Below are 25,689 nucleotides of genomic sequence, written 5' to 3'. Positions count from 1 at the left end.
AACACATGGAGAGAGCCCCAGAGTTACTTCTTACCTGTTGATTTCAATGACTCCTTGGCTAAAAGCACAATTAGAACAATACTGATGATAAACAACACGAGCAGAAGAACACTGAGCACAATCTCCAAAGTAGTAAATTTTTTCAGCTTCTTTCTTGCCATCTCTAAAAAGTAAGAGAAAACAATTTTAGATGTGAATTTGATTTACTATATAACTAGTAAGATTTTTAATGGAAAAGCTCAAATGCATGCAATGGATACTGTAACAAGCCTCCCAAGCCCCCATTATCTAAATTAAAAAATTATCAACTCATGGCCAATTCATTCTGTCTTTATTCTGGTCCACTTTTCTCCCTACCCCGAATTACTCTGAAGCAAATCTCAGGTCTCATGTCTTTTAATATAAAAATACTCAGCATGTTTCTTTAAAAGATAAGAAATTTTGCAAAAGGCAAAATATTATCACACCTAACATATATTTATAATAATTGTTTACTGTCATCAAATATCTAGTGAATTTTGAATTTTCTTTCATTGTCTGATAAACTTTTACAATTTGTTCTGCTCTCCTGAGGATGCAAGTAAGATTTATATTTCGTAATTGGTTTATATCTGTTATGTATTTTTTAATAAACAGAATTTGTTCTGTAGATTTTTCCTGCAGTCTGAATTTTATTGATTACATCTCTATGCATGCTAACACATTTCTCTATCCTTATAGTTCCTGTAAATTAATTATTAGCTTTATAGTTTTTATCAGATTTAAGTTTGTTTTTTTAGCAAGAACGGTACATAGATGATATAGCGTCTTCCAGGAGACTTTAAATCTAGTTAATTCTCTTTTTTGCAATCTTCATTCTGAAAATAACCAGCTAGATTACCTTGGAAAATTTACTTAAGGTTTCTCATTCTCAGTTTCCTCAATTACAAATGAAAGAAATTCAACTAGAAGAGCTATGATATTCCTACCAGCATTTTTTTCACTTTTTAAAAATATTTTTTACTGATTTTAATTTTTACAGATTTAGGAGTACAAGTGCAAATATGTTACATGGATGTATAGGCATAGTGGTGAAGACTGGGCTTTTAGTGTACCTATCACCCAAATAGTGTACATTGTACCCAATAAGTAGTATTTCACCCCCCTCCCACCCTTTCTCCTTTTGGAGTCTCCAGCATCTATGACTCTGTATGTCCATATATGCTCACTGTTTAGTTCTCATGTATAAGTGAGGACATGCAGTTTTTTACTTTCTGTTTCTGGGTCATTTCATGCAGAAAAAAATAGCCTCCAGGTCTATCCATGTTGCTATAAAAATATGATTTCATTGTTTTTTATGGATGAGTAGTATTCCGTGGTATATATGTACACTACATTTTTAATACAATCATCTGTTGATGAACACTTGGGTTGATTTCATGACTTTACTATTGTGAACACTACTGCAATAAAAATACAATTGCAGGTGCCTTCTTGATAAAACAATTTATTTTTTGTGTATGGATACTCAGTAGTGAACTTGCTGGATAGAAGGGTAGTTCTAATTTTAGTTCCTTGAGAAATCTCCATACCATTTTCTATAGAGGTTGCACTAATTTACATCCCCACCAAAACTGTATCAGCATTTCCGTTTTTCTGCATCCTCCCCAATATGTGTTTTCTGACTTTTTAATAACAGCCATTCTGACCAGTGCAAGATGACATCTCATTTGTGGTTTTAATTTGCATTTCTCTCATGATTAGTGATGTTGAGCATTTTTTCATGTTTTTTGGCCACTTGTATGCCTTTTTTTGGAAAAATATCTGTTTATGTCCTTTGCCCACTTTTTAATGGGGTTAAGTGTTTTTTTTTCCTGTTGAGTTGTTTGAGTTACTTATAGATTCTGGATATTAGCCCTTTGTCAGATACATTGTTTGCAAATATTTTATCCCACTCTGTAGGTTGTCTGTTTACTCTATTTTTTTTTTTTTTTTTTACTGTGCAGAAACTTTTTAGTTTAATTAAGTCTCCTATTGTCTAATTTTGTTTCTGTTGTGGTTTCTTTTGAGGACTTGGTCATAAATTCTCTGCCTAGGCCAACGTTCAGAGAGATTTTCCTAGGTTTTTCTTCCAGGAATTTTATAGTTTCAGGTCTTACATTTAAGCATTTAATCCATCTTGAGTTAATTTTTGTACATGGTGAGAGATTTCATTCTTCTGCATATGACATTCCAGTTTTCCCAGTACCATTTATTGAATAGGGAGTTCTTTCGCCAGTGCATATTTTTGTCAAGAATCAGTTGATTGTAGGTATGTGGCTATATTTCTGAGTTCTCTATTCTTTTTTACTGATTTATATGTTTATTTCTATACCAGTACTGTGCTGTTTTGGTTACTATAGTCTTTTAGAGTAATTTGAAGTCAGGTAATGTGATACCTCCAGCTTTATTCTTTTTGCTTAGGATTACTTGGGCTACTTACACTCTTTTAGGGTTCCATATGAATTTTAGGATTGTTTTTTCTAAACCTGTGAAGAACAATGTTGGTAATTTGATAACAATTACACTGGATCTGTAGATTGCTTTGGGCAGTATGGTCATTTTGATGATACTGATTCCTCCAATCCTTGAGCATGGGATGTTTTCCAATTTGTGTCTCCTACAATTTCTTTCATCAGTGTTTTATAGTTGTCTGTAGAGATCCTTGAACCTCCTTGGTCAAATGTATTATTAGGTATTTTATTTTATTTTACTGTAAATGGGATTGAGTTCTTGATTTGGTTCTCAGCTTGATTGTTATTGGTGTATGGAAATGCTACTAATTTTTGTACATTAATTTTGTGTCCTGAAACTTTACTGAAGTCATTTATTAAATCTAGGAGTCTTTTGGAGGGTTTAGGGTTTTCTAGGTATAAGATTATATCATCAGTGAACAGAGGTAGTTTGACTTCCTCTTTTCCAGTTTGGATGCGTGTTATTTTCCTCTATTGCCTGATTGCTGTAGCTAGGACTTCCAGTACTATGTTGAATATGAGTGGTGACAATGGGCATCCTTGTCTTGTCTCCATTTAGGGGGAATGCTTTCAATCATACTGAACTTTTCCTTGTTCAGTATATTTTGGCTATGGGTTTTTCATATATGGCTTTCACTATTTTGAGGTATGGTCCTTCTACGCCAAGGTTGTTAGGGGTTTTTTTATGAAGGAATGCTGGATTTTATCAAATACTTTTTCTACATCTATTAATATGATCATATGGGTTTTGTTTTTAATTCCGTTTGTGTGATGAATCACATTTATGGAATTGTGCATGTTGAACTATCCTTGCATATCTGTAATAAAACTCACTGATCGTGGTGTATTATCTTTTCCACGTGCTGTTGGATTCAGTATGTTAGTATTTTGTCAAGAATGTTTGAATCTATGTTAATAAGGGATATTGGTCTGTAGTTTTATTCTTTTGTTGTGTCTTTGTCTGGCTTTGGTATCAGGGTGATGTTGGCTTCAATATTAGTTTTTAAAAGTCATTTTCAAGTGAGTCACAGAAATCTCACACTATTCTATTTCTCCCTTTCACAAAAGACACATGTGCTAAACATTTCATTAGTGTCTTTTTTTTTTTTAAATTCTATCCCCAAGTTCTTCTCGGAAGAGAGGGCAGTACTAAATAGAGCACGAGAATCCCTGAGCTCGATTTCCAACCCTACCATTTTTTGCTGTGGTAGCTGTAACAATTTATGTAATACTCTTGAGTCTCAATTTTCCTATCTGTAAAATGAAACTACAATTTCTTCTGTTATTATTATCTATTGCCAGCTTCCTATTGTGGAAATCAAATAAAAATATTCTAAGTCATAAAGCATAGGTCTCATTATATTATTATTTACCAAAGAGAAGACAGGTAGTGGGTCCTAGGTAAGAAACAGAACGTTTCTACAAAATATGTCAGTCCTACTTTCCCTGAGTATGGCACCACACCCGGCTTGGTGTTCTGGTGGAGCAGCTGATGAACAATGCTGACTGCTGTCCTGGTTCACTTGCTCCGGTATGACCTCCATTAAGTGCTTTATGGCCCCATGTGTTGAATGACTCATGCATTGCCTGGGACATAAGTATAGAAAGCCAGGAAGAGGAGCCATAGCTGCAGTCTTGCCTATACAAGGCCTACTTTCCCCACCAACCCACCAACGCTTGCTTTCCCAGGCTGCCTTGTAAATCATACTCTCTTTACTCAAAAAGAACATCCCCTTTCTTCTCCTGTGAGGTCTTAGTTCATGACTCCCTAAATCAGGAATTGTTTGATATTTCCTTGCAGTCTCATTCTCCACCCAATCAACATTTCCTCCCATATTCTCTTCAGTAGTAAGCAGTCTTCCTTAGTCATTTATCCAAGGACTGGTTGAATAAGAGGACTTACTTCTCATACATTGATAAGAAACTGCTATTAGTCAACATAATGCCCTCTTACTATGCAAAAGGAAATGGAGCTGTGAAAGCAACCTTTCTCTACAACAAGGATTGCCTTGTGTTTTCTAGAATAAATTCCAATTCTAGTCTTTCTTACCATGACAGTCTCCACTATCTCACATTCCAAAGAGCTTCATAAGAAATCCTATAAAATTAAATTTGCTTGTTAAATTCCATAAAGATTAATAACCTCTCATGCCTGGTATAATTAAATAAACTAATAAAGCAAAGAGTGATCTTATGTTCACTGATAAGAAGAGGAGTTAGAATGTCTATCCAAGTGACCATGTCTCCTGTTTGGTAGATGCTAATAGTTATAAGATGTGAGATTGCTTTTTATAATAATATTTAATTTTTTTCCAAATGTTTATTAACACACTATGTTAGACACTATGAAGAAACACCCACCCATTGCTGGTCAAACTATAAACACCCTATGCTCAATGAAGACTCGGCCAAAACTATTAAAATTACTCACGCCCATTACCCAGCAATTGCATTTATAGAAATTCATCCCATAAATACACTTACACATTTGGGAATCAATGTATATACAAATAAAGGTTTTTCATCACAGTAGTACATGTAATAGCAAAAGATTGAGGACAGTGTAAATATCCATAGAGACAGTACTCAGTAAATATGTGAAGTAAAATATAATACAATGTTACTTAAAAAATCACGACATGGCAGGTGTTTTTAATTTCACAAATTATTTGATACTCCTCTCTTGAAGAGGTAGGCCAAGTCCCCACCACCCCCCGCTTTGAGGATGAGCTGGACTTAGTGACTCACTCTCAACAGATAGGCTATGGAGAAGGGATAGCATCTAACTTTCAAGACTAGGCTTTACAGCTTCCTCCTTGCTCTTTCTCTTGGATCATTTCCTGAAGAAAACAGTTGCCATGCCATCATAACATTCAAGCAGGACTATGGAAATTTCTAGCAAACAACTGAGGTCTTTTGCTAAGAGCCATCTGAGTGAGCTCCCTTGAAAGCAGGCCTCTATCCCCATTCAAGCCTTCACATGACTGCAGTCCTGGCTGACATCTCGGCCAGACTCATGAGAGACCCTGAATCAGCACCACTCAGCTAACCCACTCCCATATTTCTGTCCTGCATAAACTGGGAGATAATAAATGTTTGTTGTTTTAAACTACAAAATTGTAAGGTAATTTGTTACCCTCCAATAGATAACTAATATGCATAGGTAAATATGACTTTTTAATAAAATATCATTAACATTTTTTTAAAAACTTGCTGTTTATCAATAGTCCTTTTGCGCCATATATTCAAATATGGTTACTTGCTCTACGGAACAATAATATCTATTTTCTAGCTATACAAGAGAAAGGTTTCCTTAAACCTTAAAAAAAACTCCAGCATTATCTGATTGACCTTACTTCCTGCATTATAGAACCCTTGATGGTGAAGCTTCCTATCTCAATTAGAAATGCAATTGAAGAAAAACTAAGATCAAGAAAAATGGCAAGAGGCAAATAAAAAAGGAAATAATTTAAATAGGGTTAAGTGCTTTTAAAAATGTTTTTTAAAAAACCACTACTTGGCAATCTGTCCTTAATCTTTGACTATTATTTTTATAGGACAAATATATAATTATGCAATTTTAATGCTAATGATAATAATGGTTAACAGTGATTGAGCAGATATCCTAAGAGGCTTCCATAATTTGTCACATGCAATTTTTATAACAACTGCAAGTTGATTATGGCTACTATCCTCACTTGCAGATGAAAAAATTAAGCTTCAGAAACATCAAATAACCGGCCTGATGTCATACAGCTGATAAGGAGCAGAGCCCCAATTTGAACACCTGCCCTTTGGACTCCACAGCCATGGCTTTCAACCGTTACTCTATAGGCTATGCTATAATGCCCCACAGTGTACACCAGCTTGGGCTTTCTGTGAGATTGTAGTTTTATCAAATAAAACCACATTAAGTTTATGGCCCATAGCACTGTTTTAAATTACCTGGGAGACCTAGAAGAAGCTACTGATGTGCCTTATGTGCCACGTTCATTCATCATTATCTAAGCTATATCTCTGGAAGAAAGAAATCTGCTTGCAGTTTATTTATTCATTCATAAATTATTTATTAAGTCCCTACAATGTGCCAAGCATTCTTTCAAACACTGGCTATACAACAATGAACAAAACAGATAAAAATCCCTGCCCTCGTGATTCTTACATTCCCACAAGTAGAAAAAAGAGACAATAAACAAAATAAATAAATATACAATAGGTTATACTGTATAAGTATATGGAGAAAAAGTGGGAGATAAATGAGGAATGTTGGGGTAAGGGTTGCAATTTTAATTAGGTTGGTCAGAAAAAAAAATCGTACTGAAATGTAAGAATTATTACTATATATATATAGGAACGCTTTTACACTGTTTGGCGTGTAAATTAGTTCAATCATTGTGGAAGACGGTGTGGCAATTCCTTGAGGATCTACAACTAGAAATACCATCTGACCCAGCAATCCCATTACTGGGTATATACTCAAAAGATTATAAATCATTCTATTACAAAGATACATGCACATGTATGTTTACTGCAGCACTATTTACAATAGCAAAGACTGGGAACCAACCCAAATGCCCATCAATAATAAACTGAATAAAGAAAATGTGGCACATATACACCATGGAATACTATGCAGTCATATAAAAGAATGGGTTCATGTCCTTTGCAGGGACATAGATGAAACTGGAAGCCATCATTCTCAGCAAACTGACACAGGAACAGAAAACCAAATACTACATGTTCTCACTCATAAGTGGGAGTTGAACAATGAGAACACATGGACATGGGGAGGGGAACATCACACACCGGGGCCTGTCAGGGGATGGGGGACTAGGCGATGGAGAGAATTATGACAAATACGCAATGCATGTGGGGCTTAAGACCTAGATGACGGGTTGATAGGTACAACAAACCACCATGGTACATGTATACCCATGTAACAGACCTGCACGTTCTGCACATGTATCCCAGAATTTAAAGTAAAATTTTAAAAAAGAATTATTAATATATATATACATTATGCAAAAGCAATAGAATTTTTTTCTTCTTGAATTATTTAGTATATGAATAATTGTCAAAGCTCATTGTCCTGGTACTGTCATAGTGCTTTAGGCAAAGTAGACAAATCACATGGGGGCCCAAATTACTAAAATGGCTATCTAAATTAATTTGGAAAAACTAGATATTTGTCCTCTTTTCGGCATTATGGCCAGTGTTTGATGTGTACATGGAGGTCTAAGCCATTCTTTTAAAATCCTTTGCTAACACAAGGCATGAGATCTAGTAGAAAAGAGGATTCATTGTAGATAGACCAAGAACAACTTGCAAAGAGGACCCCAGCAAGCCATAGCTATTCATCAAAAATGCTGGGCAATATTAGTAGGTTGGGTCATCCTTTCCCAGCTGCTTGGTGAGTGGGAAGGGATAAGGTAGCTAATGAATGGCTTTTTTCTTGCAAGTCTGGTCACATCCAAAGTGAGAGATCTAAGAGTCAGCTCTTACCCTAGCCTGCTGTGTGCCCTTGGAAAAACAACTTAACCCCTCTGGGTCTCAGTTTCCCCATCTGAACTGCAAAGGGATCATCTCTAGGAGACAGCTAACTCCTCCTCGAGCCCGGCAACAGAGTGTGCGAAGGCTTATATTTCTCATCACATTCCACAGCTGCCACCTGAACCAATTTTAAATGGAAAATTTCTTATTCTAGTTCCATTCCCTGCTTACAGAACAATTTTTATAGTAATTTTATTAGCTCATTAAAATTTATTGGTGAGGGAATTCCTGATAATAAAAAATGATCATTGGCATCTTGTCAAAGTGTGAGTGAAATAGCAATGAGCTGTCTTAAATTTAGCGTAGCACTTCATTTGATCCCTGGTAGCACAGGGTCCTACCAGCACAACAAACCAAAGACCCCCTCCATCTCACCCCCTCTTGGCACACCTGCAGACATACACTTATTGTCCCACACCAGGACACAGACTGTAGACAGTTTGGACACTGGGAGGTCCTCCTTGCCCAGCAAAGCCACTGATTAGATTCTGCAACAAGAACCTACTGATATCCTTTTTCAGGGAGACCCATGGGGATTAGTCTCAATTTCTTTCTCTCCCCCAAGAGTAACTCTCCCTTCCCACCTCTGTAACCAGTCGGAAAAGAAATGCCTGCATGTGTCTAGCTAGACTCTGGCAACTAGTAAGGATCCAATTTTTTTTTTTATTTTAAGTTTTACCAGGGAGGGCCAAAAACAATTTATCACCTTCTCCTCTTCCCACGGGCACTCCCATTCTACTCCACACATGACTGCCAGGACAGATACCCTACCTTTCTCTTTACGACCTCCTTCCAGATTCCACAGGAAACCACTCCTAACCCCCAGTGCATACCAACTCATAAATGCATCCCAGTTTGTTACACACACCCTCAGTCTATTCCCTAAAATTATTCTGTATTTGATCAACAGAGGTACCAAACGCATAAGCATAGTGATAGATTTCTCAATTTTCTGACTATAATTGGTTCTCCAATTACATTTTCTCAATCACAACTCCACATCCTTTCAGAGAGAAATGCTCTAATCTCACTCCCAAATTCTAACGCCTTTTATTCATTTCTCTCACCTCGTTTCCAGAATCTGAAAGAATTTCTGCCTGCTACCTCAACCTAAGTATTAAATAATTCATCACACCTCACACAGAAACACACACATAAACACACAGGTTTCACTACAATCAGGCTTATAGATCCGGCCTTAGTTCAGAAAAATATACACACACTAAGAAAAAAAGATAAATGAGAATTTTGTTCCATGTGTATGCATGTGCATAATTTTTGATTTATTATTGGTGTTGTTTATCTTTGTCTGTGTTTAACAAATTGACAAGGGCATTTTGACTAAAGGAGACCAACTCAAATTCACACACACTTGCAGACACACATCTGTAACCACAAAAGAACCCAAGGTTCACAAACATACCTCATTACCTCCTGCAGCCGCTCCCTCTCTGTCTGAAGGATGGCTTAGCAATAAAAGCAGAGGAGCACAGTCCACCAAAGCAACCAAAGATCTGGTAACTATTTACTGACCTATCAAGAAAATGTTAATGGCTTTCAAATGCAAATGAATGGCCAGCTTTTATTTCCAGGATCAGAATTTTTAGTTAATTAGTAATCGTGGTCTTGCTTTACGAAGGACATCCCTACGACTTTTGGAAGGAAAAGTCAGCTCCCATGACCCACTCCATCCCCTCCAGGCACTGAAAGTTTAATCAGTGGTAAGGACACTCCGTGTGTCTGGTAAGAGAACACAGACACAATTTGTAGATGATAAAGAGCAAAAAATAAATGACCCCAGTATTCCAAAAGAGCCCTGGTATCTTGCAGTGACTCCGAATCTCTCAGGAACTCATCGACATTTAGTAGCACAATCTGATGACTGCGATGGAAGGAAGTCATTTTAAAAATGTTTTAAAAATAGTTTTCTTCTTTCTTCTTTCGGGTGTCCTTAAGCTTGTTTGCAGTATGGAAATCCTTTAACAGTCTGGTGACTCTTGAACTGCCTTTGCAGAATTATAAATAAGAGAAATCTAACATGACTGACTCCATCTTGCTTCTAACCTGCCAGGCTAAATTATGTTTTCTGGGGGATTTTTTTTTCTTTTTTTGGTTGGTTTTTTGCTTATTCTACTACAAAGGCCAACATAACTATGAGAGGGATTTAGTTTATAGTTAAACTTGGAGTCAAGGGAAAATGATCCCCCTCCTTGCCCGGAGCTTAAAGCCACATTCATAAGGCAAGGTTGGAATTATGGTAGGGGCTTGGACTTTGCTAAAGAATAGGCATAAACAATGTCCCGCCATGGCTTAGTTTGTTTTCTGTAAGTTGTTTACTGCCCCAGTCACATAACCAATGTCACAAAATGTGTAACTTCCCCAACTACCAAAGATAACATCACTGTATTGGTCTGTTTTCACACTGCTATGAAGACATACCTGAGACTGGGTAATTTATAAAGAAAAGAGGTTTAGTTGACTCACAGTTCCGCAAGGCCGGGGAGGCCTCAGGAAACAATCATGGTGGAAGGAGAATCAGGCACATCTTAACATGGCGGCATGCCAGAGAGAGAGTGAGCAAGAGCAGGGAAAACTGCTTTATAAAACCATCAGATCTCGCGAGAACTCACTCACTATCAAGAGAACAGCATGGGGGAAACCACCTCCATGATCCAATCACCTCCCACCTGGTCCCTCCCTTGACACGTGGGGATCAAGGGGATTACAATTCAAGATGAGATCTGGGTTCGGACACAAAGCCTAACCATATCAATCACTATTGTGAAACCTAAATAACTGGTCTTTTAGATATTTGTTAGCGTTTCAGTAGACCAAGAGACACCACCTAGTCTTGAGGCCCCCCCAACACACACACCCCTCGTGGGAACTGACTCAGCTGCACAAAGACAGTTTTAGGTGCTCTTGTGATTTCATTCCCTGCCAATCAATTACACAAGTTCTCCAGCCCCATGCCCACCAAAGTACCCTTTACAAACCTCAGCCTTTGAATCCTGGGGGAGATGGGATTGAGAAGTTTTTCCCTGCTCTTGTTTGGCCAGTCCTGTGATTACTAAACTCTTTATTTACTACAATGCCAGTTTAATAGTGCATTCAAGAATACATTGCTCTGTTTCATAGGTGTGCATTCCCCAAAGTGCTCGGAGCAGTGCTAGCCACTCCTTAAGTCCCTGCCCACAGAGCTTCCTCAAACTCTCTGTTAAAGCCAGACCCACATGAAGAGCCCATTCTGAATGCTGAGCCCAGAAGGGACAGATGAGGCCCCGTGTGCATTCTTCCTCCTCCTACATGGAACATGGCTTTGTGTTCTCCCTTCCTGGAATAAAATCCTTGTAGAAAATAATTTTATCTGTGTGGATTTTACTGGTAATTAACGGTGGGTGGATTAGGTGTCCCTAGAAGTATCCTTTTAGTATGAAATTGTCAAACATAGTATTTCATTTAAGATAAATCATTTCTTGGAGAGTATTTTCATGTTAAATTTTCAGATGATTTAATCTGAAAATTTGGGGAATTTTCCATAAAAATTGAGGAATTTTGGAAAATTTGGAGAATGCTCTTTAGGGATTCTCAGCCCTCATACAGCAGCAAGAGGATCACTTGAGCCCAGGAGATTGAGGCTGCAGAGAGCTATGACAGCACCACTGCACTCCATCCTGGGCAGCACAGCAAGACCCTGTCTCTAATAAAAAAAAAAAAAAAAGAAGAAGAAGAAAGAACATGGAGTTTCAAATCAAACTAACCTGGGCTTAAATATGAGGTCCTCTACTTACTTTCTGCAGAACTTGGACAATCATTTCAATTTTCTGAAGCTCAGTTGCCTTATCTGGAAATCAGGGATGATCATGAGTACTTCATGATGTTACTTTGAGCCTAAGCTGACATAAGTACCTGACATCCAATGTCAGTTTCCCAACCCCTCCTCAGCCAGTCTTTTCTGAAAATGAAATAATATCCAACAAGCAGTATCATTAGCTTAAATTCTGTTAAGAACTACTCCTCCAGTTCCTCAACCCTTAGGAATAGCCACAGGAAACAGTCAACACATCCCACACTGAACTGATTCCACAGGCCAATGGAGAAAAACCATTACTACAAGACTCTCTCTCTCTCTCTCTCTCTCTCCCCCTCTCTCTGTTTCTTTCACATATGTGCGCGCGTGCACGCACACACACACACACATTCACAAGCGAATGGCATCTATACCCCCTACCTATCAAAGTGATTTCTCACAGTCTTCAGAGCCTACAAACATTAATTTTTACCTCTGTTTTTGTTGCAGCCAAGTTGCTTTCCTTCTTTCGTCCTATATAAAAGACCTTAACATCGCATGCTACCTGCAAAGGGCAAAAAGGAGTTGGTTGGAGGAGGAGTAATTTCTCTGCCCAGAAATGTTCAGAGGAAGGTAAGAGCAGAAACAATGTACACAGGACATTACAGCATTTCCTTGTCTTGTGAAATGTCTATTATTTAGCAGCTTTACACTGTCTTCTACTCCTTCCTCTTCACCACCACAGACAAGAACACATGCACACACAAGTATGAGTACAGAGAGAATTTTAGGAATAACACATCACCTAGTATTCACATAAAACTTTACATTTGGCCATGCACGGTGGCTCATGCCTATAATCCCAGCACTTTGGGAGGCCGAAGTGGGTGGATCACCTGAGGTCAGGAGTTCGAGACCAACCTGGCCAACATGGTGAAACCTTGTCTCTACTAAAGATACAAAAATTAGCCAGGCATGGTGGCAGGTGCCTGTAATCTCAGCTACTCGGGAGGCTGAGGCAGGAGAATCGCTTGAACTTGGGAGACAGAGATTGCAGTGAGCTGAGATCACACCACTGCACTCCAGCCTGGGTGACAGAGTGAGACTGTCTCAAAACAAACAAACAAACAAACAAAACTTTGCATTTGTGTGACACTTTGCAGTTTTCAGAGTACCTTTTAATTTTTTTTTTTTTTTTTGAGACAGAGTCTTGCTCTGTCGCCCAGGCTAAAGTGCTGAAGTGCAGTGGTGTGATCTCGGCTCACAGTAACCTCCTCCTCCTGGTTTCAACCAATTCTTCCACCTCAGCCTCCGGAATAAGTGGGATTACAGGCATGCACCACCACGCCCGGCTAATCTTTGTATTTTTAGTAGCGATGGTATTTCACCATGTTGGCCAGTCTTGAACTCCCGACCTCAGGTGATCCACCCACCTTGACCTCCCAAAGTGCTGAAATTAAAGGCATGAGCCACCACACCCAGCCCCAGAGTACTTTAATCTGTACTATTTCATTGATTACAACAATCCTTTAAGATAGGGCAGGTATTTTTAACGCCCATGTATAAATAAGGAAACAGAAACTAAGAGAAATGAGTTGCTAAAGGTCACTCATATAGTGGTGGAGTTAAACTCATTTAATTAAACTCATTAAACTAATTTAATTTCAATCCAGAAATCCAATGTTCGTAGGGTTTGAAAGTAGTAAATACAGAAAATGGCTTTTTCAAACTAAATGTTTGTTCATTCATCCAACAAATGCAAAGTGGATTTGCCACCAAGTCTCCCAAACAGGAATCCCTCAAATCCCATCAGTTGTCAAATTCTACCATCCTCACCTCAGAGATGGCTATTTCTCTTCAAGCTCAAATCTTGTTCTAGAAACCCCCATCATTTCCTCCATGGCCCCTTCCCCTGTGCTTCGCTGACACCTGCACGGTCCACTTCTGTGTGGGAAGCTCAACAAGACCCTAATACTCTGATCTCAGCCAAGTGAACCAGCTGGACAGATGATCCAACCTCGTCCAGATGGATTCACCCTCCCAAAAATTTGGATTTAAGACACGGTGCCGGAATCATACTGCACTGAGTGAGCACTATGTCTGTGGGATTACGGCATGTTATTAAGATGCAGAAATTAGTTTTAGTGAAAATCCTTGTTTGTCTGAAAGAGAATGGGATACACATGTAGAGAGTAGCAGAAAGAAAACATTCAAACCCAAAGGAAAAGCAGAGATATTAACTGCCAGTATTCTTTTCATTTCTGTGAAAGCCAGGGTACAACTTAATTTCATGTGATTCTCCTATTTCTTCACCAAAACACTACCTTTACTATGCCTATGACTACCACCACAACTACCAGCACCACCACTATCCTAACTTCCAGTTTCTGTGAGTTTCTGTGCCATGTGACAAAATGGTCCCTGCTAGCCCTGCTATGACAGGCTCGGGTTGCCTCCCATTGTCCGGTATAAATAAATATATCCACCAAAAATGTCTAATCATAGTCTACCCTATGAGCAAAAAGTTATCTTCCTGTTATCTGCACTTTTCTGGCTTTTACCACCACTTGCAACTGTAGGACCTCCAAGTCTCCACAAAGTCCCTCCCCATGGGGTTTGGCATCTCCATTGAGTTCTATTTTTTAGATGAGGGTACATATACCATAGGAGGTATGTGGTGGCATATTGAGAGATTCATAATGCATTTTTTTGGAAATTCCATTTTAGTTCAAGATTTGTGGAAAAGAATAAGTAATTTCAATCAATATTTTGAATTGCTAAAATTGTGGTAGTACAATATAATAGTATGCAAATGTACACAATTGTTTTTCAACATCAAACATTAAATTCTACAGAAATTTTCCCCTATAATGAGCCACTGGTAGGTATATTTCCCCTCAGTCCCCTACCCCAAGGGAAAAACGTGAAAAGAATGCAGTAGGAAATGTCTTAAATTCACAATGTCTTACAGCCATGTACGGTCTCTATCATGTTTGCCGTCTTCTCTGGCTCAGCATCCTTCCTCCAGCTACCTCCCTCTCCTCCTGGTCTGCTCTCTGGGAATCGCCATGTCCACACTGTCTCTGGGTACGGCTTGAGCTCCCGTGTCTGCAGACAGAGAAAGAACCCTCCAAGTGTCAATGCTGCACAGTGTTCTCTTATGTGAAATCTGCTAGGAAGAAGCACGAAAGGGCTATCATCCAATGGCTTACAACTCTATCAGCTTTTACTTAAAACCTCCCCACCCTTAGCTTATGTTTGTGAACAAAACAAAATTCTAAGAGGGGTCCAGAGATCCCTCAAAAGGAATCCCCACCCACGGGTCCCTGCTGAGAAAAGTGATCTTATGTCCCTAATCACAAGGTTCCATGCTGCCATTAAAGATGCTGGGACCAGGGATGGGCACCTAACCCAAAGACAGCCAATCCTTAAATTGGCCTACAGCTCAGGAAGCATCCCACTCTGTCACCACTCAACCACTCAGATTCTCTTTCTCAGTGTAAGACACAGAAAGAATTGCTAGCAAGATCAATTAGTAGCAAGAACAAAATGAAAAAATAGAAAAACAGAAATAAAAACTGTGTGAGAAAATCTTTAACCACATGTCCTTATACCAGTACCACTCTGCCAACCTCCCTTTAACAAATACATGTGGACAAAAACAATATGTCTTAAAATGTAGAAAGTAAAGACATCTTTTCTTTGGTTTCCTCTATTGTACTTCTTGTTTCCTGCCTCTTCTTGACAAGCAAACCTAGACAGGAAGCAGGCTGCCCTTCTCTCCATTCCACCCTTGGCTTCGCATGCTTAGATGGGCAATTAGATCCAAGATCCTTCATGCAGGTAAGTTATCTCTTCTTTCTCTCTTTCTCCAAATAAGTGGGTAAGTAATCTCTCTCTCTCTCTCTCTCTCTCTCTCTCTCTCTCTCTCTCTCCCCCCCTCCCCCCCCACTTCTTCTCTCCCTCTCTCCCTCCCACTTCTTCTCTACCTCTCTCCACTCTTGCGCATTCTGGTCCCAAGGTATAGGTTTAATATTGGATAAGTTAGTAATTGCATTCAGCTTCTGATAATAATGTTCCAAGTATTGTGGCTTAAGGACATAAGAGTTTCCCACTACCACATAATGAGAAGGCTGGAAAAGAGTAGTTGCTGGTGTAGTTTCAGCCGTCAAGGATTTCAGAGTGAAGCCTTTGAGATTCTCTTGGCTTTTGCCTCATGGTTAGAGTCCAACAATAACATTCGAGTTCAGGCACAGAAAAAGGGAAATGCAACAAGGGCTTTCTAAGAAATTCCATCCAATTACTTTTTCTTGTGTCATTTGGACATTTGTATCTGAAAGAAGGATGAGATTTGTAGTTCTTTTAAATTGGGAATACTGACATGCCTAATAAACACCGAAGTTCCATTGACAATGGGGAGAATATGCATAGGCAATTGGTAGTAACTACCCTGAAAAGAATGGCAAGTTGGGTGTGTGGATTCTACCTAGGCCTACTGCTTGCTTCAACCCAACTGATGCCAGGGCTCTGCAGCGAGAGCTGTTGGGTGCTGCTGTCACATTTAAAAGAGTAATACCCACATTACACCCCTTTGCTGCTGTTCTTCTCAGGTAACAGGAATAACTGGCAGAGCTAGATTTGGGAATTACTGGAACTCCTGGCGCTATACCACCTAAAACCATCAAAGGCCTTCTTCAATTTCTAACAAGAGTCTGAATCTCACTTACAGTGGAGCATTCAGGTGAATGGCAATTAACTCCTACTGCTAAAACAAAAAATCCAATACGGGTCCTGAATAAAGTTTCAGCACCCAAGTGATGTTTAATCTCTGTGAAGTGTGGCTCATTGCTGAAGTCCTGGAAAATCATCCTCTCTTATATCCCAGTAGTTGTCAAACATGAGTGTGCATCAGAATCACCTGAATGGCTTGTTAGAACACAGAGTCATGAACACTTTCAGAGGTTTTTATTCAACAGGTCAGGGGCCTTACATTTCTAACAAGTCCCTGGTGATCCTGATCTCCCTAGTGTGGGGTAACTTAAGCCTTGAGAATTATTGATATAGCTTATAAAAATCCATATTACTGGAGCTCACCTGAATGAATCTTTACTGCTTGCAGCCAAAAGCGCCTACTTAATGAATTGTTCTTTGGATTCAGACAGAGTCCATAGGACTGTAACAGAGGACAAGGCCTCATAGCAAACACCATGTCCCCGAACAAGAGCCTGCCTACACTTTGTGCCTTCAATTTTGTTACTGGATCATTTCACTACCTAATTTTTTCTTCTCTTAGGATGAGTGCCCTCCTGAATGGCTACATAATGGGTTATAAAGACATTCAGCCTTTGATCTTCTGTGCAGAAAACATGTTAGAATCCCAGGAGGCCAGATGCGGTGGCTCATGCCTGTTATCCCAGCACTTTGGGAGGCTGAGTAGGGCAGATGGCTTGAGCTCAGGGGATTGAGACCAGCCTGGGCAACATGGTGAAACCCTGTCTCTACAAAAAAATACAAAACTTAGCTGGGCATAGAGGCGTGCACCTGTAGTCCCAGATACTCTGGAGGCTGAGGCAGGAGGATGGCTTAATCCCGTGAGGCAGAAGTTGTAGTGAGCCGAGATCACACCACTGCACTCCAGCCTGGGCAACAGAGTGAGGCCCTGTCTCATAAAAGGAAATAAATATAAAAAGAATCCCAGGAGTGAATTCACCTAGATTTAAGCACAGCCAACGTACCTACATTCATAAGAAAGCAAGGTTGGTCAAACCATTACTTTGGATTTAAAGTGAATGGCCAAATAAACCAACAAAAATCTAATTACTTGTCATATACAATAAGGAGTAAAAAAAGAACAATACATAATCCCTACTCTTGAAGAACTCAATATAATTGAGGATACCCACATAAACAAATACTTTTTTTTGAGACGGAGTTTTGCTCTATCGCCCAAGCTGGAGTGCAGTGGGGCGATCTCGGCTCACTGCAAGTTCTGCCTCTAGGGTTCACACTTCTCCTGCCTCAGCCTCCCAAGTAGCTGGGACTACAGGCGCCCACTACCACATCTGGCTAATTTTTTTTGTATTTTTAGTAGAGATGGGGTTTCACCGTGTTAGGCAGGATGGTCTTGATCTCCTGACCCTGTGATCTGCCTGCCTCGGCCTCCGAAAGTGCTGGGGTTACAGGCGTGAGCCATCATGCCCGGCCACAAATACATATTTCAATACATATGGTAAGTGCTACAATAGTGCTATGAACAAAGTATAATGGAAGCAAAGAAGATATAGGAAGCCTGTAGGTAGTGAGTAAAGGAAGACATCATCCCAGACCCACCTGAAAAAATTCTGAGGAATTTCCTTTTATGCTCTAACTTATGAATAGCTATGTTAACCTGTTGCATAGATCGACATGTTCTTTCAACCAGCGCAGCGAAATTTTCCCCTACTCCTTTCCCTTACCAGAACAGTGGTCTCCTGAGCTATAAATCTATCCAGACTCAATTTTTCTCTCTCTCCTGGGAATGGAATGAGCTATCACCCGCCTCCCTCTATCGCCCTGAGGAGTCCACAAGAGCAATTGCACTCCCCCTGCACACACACACACACACACACACAACACAAGAAAAAGAAAGAAAAAAGCTCAGATAGGGCTGAGGTAGGAAAAAATGTTATTAGGCATCTTATCAAAGCAAGGGTATCTCCTCCAGCCCATACTCTAGATTGGGAGTTAGGCTTAGAGGAAGGAACGCCAGAAGTGAAATCAGAATACCTGGGGTTGGAATCCCAGCTCCTCAGTAGGTTAGTCCCCTTGGCCAAGATATTTAACTGTTTCACCGTCCTGAAACCACTTTCTCATCAGTACAATGGAAATATCATTACATTCTTCGCAGGGCAACTGTAAGATTCAAGGAAATTCAGACTATCATAACGCAGTAAGTGGAGTCTAAAATTTCAATTGCGTGAGATAGGGGACCACATTACTGCTAGATTTAAATGGCTGAGGTGAGGATGCACCGCGAGACTGCCAGGAATTCCAGGCCTCGCGGTGTTCTGGCGCCACCTGGTGGGAGCTGTTAAATAGCGATCGGGGAGGACCCGGTCGCAGGGGAGCTGGAACTTCCTGGAAAAGCTGGAGTCCATTGCTTTGCCTGATTATTTGGGGAGATTGGAGGTGCAGAGACTCTTCCTAGGTCTATTCTTTCCCAGCTGTCTCGCTGTTCTAGGAATTCGGGCAGGGGGAGAACGGGAGATAGCCAATCACGGGGGAAGAATGGGAGATAGCCAATCACTGGTTACTTTATATTGTAATCACGCGGTAGTGGAAGAAGTCGCCGGGCCCTGAGCCCAGTCTCACCTCCAGTGTCACCTGTGGCTACAAGCCAGCCACGTGGGCCTCCCGTCTCCCCGTGAAAGCACCGAGCTCCTTCCTGCCTCATCGACTTCCTAGGTGCCATTTCATCTGTCTTGAGTGCTGTTAACGATGGCCACTGCCAGTGTTTCCTATTGACACTACCCCAATTGTCTGTTTCCGGTCCGTAGTCTCTCCCCCAACATTGTTTCTTTCAGTTAACTCTGCTATCTGAAGTCATCTAGTGGTGGTTTTCCTCTAAAGTAAGGTATGACTTACTTTAAGCTTTATGGCTTTACTTTTACGGCTTTAAGCTGTGCTCTTTCAGTTCCTCTAATACCCTTTGTTCACCAGTGTGTCCTCAGTGCCCATTACAACTGGAATATATTTTGTTCTTAATAAACATATATTGGTATGTCCATTTCTCTAGTCATTGGAAACATCTAAGCAAGGTATTTTAAGGGAATGAAGTTTGATATTACTAATAATAGTGTTCTTCTGTCAAGCTAATGAAGACCAATTTTTAAAAATCAATCCAAAGAATGGAATTCCAATCTCCAAAAATAAATGGCAGCAAAAGTCTAAACACAAATTTATACAGGTTAAGAATTTTTAACATCTGTTTAGTTGCAAAATCCAGGGACTAAGATTTTTTTTATTACATCTGATAAAGATGTGATTACTGACTTACATCACTACTAATAACAAATAAGGAGCTTTCACGTGCCTACCACTGCTATTACTGGCATTGCAGTTGACTTTACTCTTTTTATTTTCCTGAGTAAACCATTTTTCAAAAAATAGCCAATTGCTAAGGACTATCTACAAAAGAGATTATTTAGATAATTCCAAACAATGTGTGTACATAAGTCAAATGGAGGGGAAGTATAAATGAAGGTTTGTGTTACCTTTCTCTGAAAGAGCCCTTGATTATTGAAATTTTTATTTTATTTTTTATTTATTTATTTATTTTTGAGACAGAGTCTCACTCTGTCTCCCAGGCTGGAGTGCAGTGGCACAATCTCAGCTCACTGCAAGCTCTGACTCCCAGGTTCATACCATTCTCCTGCCTCAGCCTCCCGAGTAGCTGGCACTACAGGTGCCCACCACCACGCCCGGCTAATTTTTTTGTATTTTTAGTAGAGACGGGGTTTTCACCGTGTTAACCAGGATGGTCTCGATTACTGAAAAATTAAGGCTGGATCTGGTGTTCCTAGAAATAAAGAACTTTATTTTTTTAATAAAAGGTTATAATCTTAATATAAATGGCTCTAACTGTACAGTTATATATCTCTGCTTGTGCAGTGGAGCGAGTTTCTACCTAGACTTTTTAGGGAGGCAAACATCTTTTCTAAACACCTTTAGTGCAATACCGCCACCTGGTGTGGTGAAGACAAGGAGAAAATTAGCTTAAGTTGAAAGTGCAGAACTCTGTCTGTGTTTGACACTCTGTAAGCATGAATAACCCAAATGAAGTGGTCACAAACACAATTAATTAAATACAATTGCAACATCATGATACACAAATAAGGACTATATAAATATCTGTATATGAACAGTTCAGAATAAAACAAGAGTGAACATCTTTAGTAATCACTGACTTATGTCACTACTAATAATACATAAGGAGCTTTAGTCAAAACACAAAAAAAACATAAAAAAAGAAAACATAAAAAATACAAAGAGAAGCATCTAAAAACACCAACAGGGCAGCACCAATAACTCTTGAAGGATTAAAGGAGTATTTTAAATGAATATGCAAAAAAGAGGACTGGGTGAGGAATATCAAGAGCAACACATTAGAACAGTGGTAATAATAACTAACATTTATTGATTGGGCCATCATGTGCCAGTCACAATTCCAAGCACATCACGTGTGTTAAGTTAGGTAAGCCTTGCATCCCTCTGAGGTGTGCATTATTTTGATCATCTCCATTTCATCTGAGATGAATGGAAAGAGTTCGATCACTTGTCAAGATCACACAGTGAGTAAGCAGGAGAGCCAGACCTTAACTCAAGGTGGCCTGGATCCAAAGCCCACACTCTCAACACAAGCCTTTGCCTCTAAGCTGGGAGCACACTTAGAAAAAGTAGGATGCCCAAAGTGTGGCTGTGTATAAAGAGTAAGTTGAGGGGGCCAGCAAAGCACTAGGCAGAGCAAGCTCCACTTCTTAGAGAAGATGTTATCACACAAGAGATAGCAAGCCAAGGCAGAGCCACTCAACTGCTCCTCTCCTTCCATCTTCACTCGTTCCCCAATATGAGTGAGTGAAACGTGAAGAGCAATCATAAAAGAACTGGAAAAGTCATAGCATTTATAAAAATGGGAAAGAAGCACCAGAGTGGGAGGAAACGTTGGAAAATAACAACCAGTCTCTAAATAATCCGTTCTCCAATCTCCACTGAGTAACTAGCCTGAATTTTTCCAAAGCTTATAGATGTGATCATGAAATCCATCCAATTCCTTTAGAAATGAAGGAGAGTTACAAATATTGGAAGGCCAGAGCTCAACAAATATTTGAAAATGTTTAAAAGGGGAAAAAGCTAGACTTCAGAAATTATAGACATATATGTTATAATATAATTCCTGGAACGTTAAAAATATAATACAACGGCCGGGCGCGGTGGCTCAAGCCTGTAATCCCAGCACTCTGGGAGGCCGAGGCGGGTGGATCACGAGGTCAGGAGATCGAGACTATCCTGGCTAACATGGTGAAACCCCATCTCTACTAAAAATACAAAAAACTAGCTGGGCGTGGTGGCAGGCGCCTGTAGTCCCAGCTACTTGGGAGGCTGAGGCGGGAGAATGGCATGAACCCGGGAGGCAGAGCTTGCAGTGGGCCGAGATCACGCCACTGCACTCCAGCCTGGGAGACACAGCGAGACTCCATCTCAAAAAAAAAAAAAATATATATATATATATATAAAATACAACATTATGTTATAAATATAACGTGGGGATGCTATAGACTACTAAATGTTTCGTTTACAAAAATTTCATTCATTCAAAAATACATGTTAAGTAATAAATACCCTCATGAAGCTTACATTTTTAGTGGGGGGTGGTGGGTATAGACAATAAATAACTGAATATATGCAGAAATACAAAACAGGTTAAGTATTATAGTATGCACCTAATATAGGGCAAGGGATACAATTCATAGGGAAAGTCTCTCTAATAAGATGACTTTTGAGAGGAGATCTTTTAAAAATAAAGTGGGACTCGGGAGGACATAGAGGAAAAATAATTCAGGGAATGAAAAGTACAAGTTCAATCGTTCTGTGGTAGGAGGGTGCTTGGTGAATTCACAGAACAGGAACAAGGTCCATGAGGCTGGTATGGAAACAGAGACGAAGATGACATCTGAGCAGGAACAGAGGCTCTGATTATATGGGACCTGTAGGCCACTGTAGGAACTTAGTTTTTTATAGTGTTAAATCCAGCTTAGCCTAAAGCTACCTTACTACATATTTTAAGTTCAGCCTAAACGTTTCTCTGTACATTGTGAACTGTAACATAAACGGAGTTGTAAACAGACTATAGCCTACTCTTGTGCCAATCACCAAATTTTGACCAATCAGTGGTGGCCAACTATTCAAACTGTGTTCAAATATGGCTGATGCCGAGCTGTAAGCAATCCTGCTGTTTCTGTACCTTACTTCTGTTTTCTGTACCTCACTTTCCTTTCTCTGTTCCTGAATCTTCCACCACATGGCTGTGTTGGAGTCTCTGTGCCTACTCTGGCTCTGAAGGCTGCCCAATTCATCAATTGTTCTTTGCTTAACTAAACTCTGTTAAACTTAATTTGGATAAAGTTTTTCTTTTAACAATAGTGAGGGAGTTTAAAGGCCCTGAAAGGTTTAAACAGGGGAATGACAGGCTCTAAGTTATATCTTGTCAAGACTGCTACTGTTGCTTTGTGGAAAATAGAGTAAGGGAGTTGGGAAGCAGAAAGAACAGTTAAAAGGCTCCTGTAATAATTCAAGCCAGCACTGTTCACAATAGCTAAGACTTGGAAGCAACCCAAATACGCATCAATGACAGACTGGATAAAGAAAATGTGGCATATATACACCATGGAATACTATGCAGCCATAAAAAAGGATGAGTTCATGTCCTTTGCAGGGACATGGGTGAAGCTGGAAACCATCATTCTCAGCAAACTAAAACAAGAACAGAAAACCAAACGCCACATGTTCTCACTCATAAGTAGCAGTTGAACAATGAGAACACATGGACACAGAGAGGGGAACATCACACACCAGGGCCTGTCAGGGGGTGGGGGGCAAGAGGAAGGACAGCATTAGGAGAAATACCTAATGTAGATAACCGGTTGATGGGTGCAGCAAACCACCATGGCACGTGTATGCCTATGTAACAAACCTGCATGTTCTGCACATGTATCCCAGAACTTAAAGTATATTAATTAAAAAAATAAAAATAATACTAATCTGAACCAGCTATGCCCCCTTTCCTCTCCCTTCATGACACAGTGCTAGTCTTGTTCATGTTAACATTCTCCTTGCCAAGCACAGTGCCTGGCATAATAATGATGATTGCATAAAACCTTTGGCAACAGCAAATAAAACTGCAGTCATACACTGACACATGGAAAGGAACCATGCGTTTGTCTATATTAAAAACACAGTCTGTGATAAGTCATTACTTCACAGGTGAGAGAAGGAATGCAAATGAAAAGAGACTCTATTTCGAACCTTAGATCACCAAGAATAACTGCTTTGCCTGCTGCGGGTTTTCTCAAAACCCATAAGCAAATCCTGTTCTCTTCTCTACCCTCACAGGGCCAGATGGGCATGCAAAACTGGATTTGGGAAATTGAGGCTCTGTTTTGTTTGCATCCCTGATGCTGTGCTGTGGCCTTCTGGGGAGGCGGTTGTACAGGAACACCTGGATGTATTAATCTTGCATCACCCAAGAGGTAGAACCATCAGCCTTCCACTGTATGATAAGCTCTTATATGTATCCAAGAGATGTTCTAGAGAAACAACATCCCTCTAAGTTTCCTGCCAGAACTTTTGATGCTCTTGCTTTGGGATAGATCTAGGCAAAGAACTGGATGCTTTGTGAAGGAAAGGTCCTGGCTGGGAACGTACATTTACCTCTCTCCACTGGGTGGCAACTAGGTCTTTAGAGTAGCCAACTAGAGAAGATTAGCCAACTAGAGAAGAGAAGTAGAATAGCCAATTAGAGAAGTGACATCATGTTGACTCTAACTCACATCTGCACTGTGTCCTATGAAGTCAGGAGCACATTTCTGTTCATTTCAGTCCTGGAGTTTGCAGTGGGGTTTCTGACCAACACCTTCATTTCCTTGGTGAATTTTTGGGATGTAGTGAAGAGGCAGCCACTGAGCAACAGTGATTGTGTGCTTCTGTGTCTCAGCATCAGCCGGCTTTTCCTGCATGGACTGCTCTTCCTGAGTGCTATCCAGCTTACCCACTTCCAGAAGTTGAGTGAACCACTGAACCACAGCTACCAAGTCATCCTCATGCTATGGATGATTGCAAACCAAGCCAACCTCTGGCTTGCCGCCTGCCTCAGCCTGCTCTACTGCTCCAAGCTCATCCGTTTCTCTCACACCTTCCTGATCTGCTTGGCAAGCTGGGTCTCCAGGAAGATCTCCCAGATGCTTCTGGGTATTATTCTTTGCTCCTGTATCTGCACTGTCCTCTGTGTTTGGTGCTTTTTTGGCAGACTTCACTTCACAGTCACAACTGTGCTATTCATGAATAACAATACAAGGCTCAACTGGCAGATTAAAGATCTCAACTTATTTTATTCCTTTCTCTTCTGCTATCTGTGGTCTGTCCCTCCTTTCCTATTGTTTCTGGTTTCTTCTGGGATGCTGACTGTCTCCCTGGGAAGGCACATGAGGACAATGAAGGTCTATACCAGAAACTCTCGTGACCCCAGCCTGGAGGCCCACATTAAAGCCCTCAAGTCTCTTATCTCCTTTTTCTGCTTCTTTGTGATATCATCCTGTGCTGCCTTCATCTCAGTGCCCCTACTTATTCTGTGGCATGACAAAATAGGGGTGATGGTTTGTGTTGGGATAATGGCAGCTTGTCCCTCTGGGCATGCAGCCGTCCTGATCTCAGGCAATGCCAAGTTGAGGAGAGCTGTGACAACCATTCTGCTCTGGGCTCAGAGCAGCCTGAAGGTAGGAGCTGACCACATGGCAGATTCCAGGACACTGTGCTGAGAATGGACATAAAATGAACTCTTCCTTAATACGCCTGTGAGTCTTCATGAATATGCCTCTGATTCCTCAGGAATACAACTCTGATTCCTCACAAAGCCTTCCGATTTCTTCTGTAAAACACAATTGAAAGTCTCTCCACTTTGTATCAATGAACTAACTTATAGATGAATAAAATAATTATGCACTATACATGGCCTAGGCAAGAATAATGTTGGTGGCACCCTAGGTTTGTTTTGATAAAATGAACAAAATAATTAGGTGAGGTATTTGGTGTAAATCCTTTATATAC

At 40.1% G+C, this 25,689-nt stretch overlaps 2 protein-coding genes across 2 annotated transcripts in view; one reads left to right on the top strand and one right to left on the bottom strand.

The window, feature by feature from the left end:
- The window catches only part of MGAM (maltase-glucoamylase), a 56,748-nt gene extending 47,190 nt beyond the window's left edge, over positions 1-9,558 (bottom strand). The window contains exons 1-2 of the mRNA XM_025381090.1: positions 9,466-9,558; positions 35-163 (exon numbers count right to left, since the gene is read on the bottom strand). Coding sequence (XP_025236875.1) covers positions 35-161 — 127 coding nt within the window. The 5' untranslated portion in view covers positions 162-163; positions 9,466-9,558. The remainder of the gene's footprint in view (positions 1-34; positions 164-9,465) is intronic.
- Positions 9,559-24,302: 14,744 nt separating this feature from the next.
- On the top strand, positions 24,303-25,451 carry TAS2R38 (taste 2 receptor member 38). The gene has a single exon (XM_025380360.1). It carries the CDS (start codon positions 24,399-24,401, stop codon positions 25,398-25,400), a length of 1,002 nt encoding a protein of 333 aa, XP_025236145.1. The 5' UTR covers positions 24,303-24,398; the 3' UTR covers positions 25,401-25,451.
- The last annotated feature ends 238 nt before the right edge of the window (positions 25,452-25,689 follow it).

The sequence above is a fragment of the Theropithecus gelada genome, chromosome 3, assembly GCF_003255815.1.
Source record: "Theropithecus gelada isolate Dixy chromosome 3, Tgel_1.0, whole genome shotgun sequence".
NCBI classification, from domain to species: domain Eukaryota; kingdom Metazoa; phylum Chordata; class Mammalia; order Primates; family Cercopithecidae; genus Theropithecus; species Theropithecus gelada.
The sequence above is the reverse complement of the archived record's forward strand: the minus strand, read 5'-3'. Positions and strand labels throughout refer to the sequence as shown.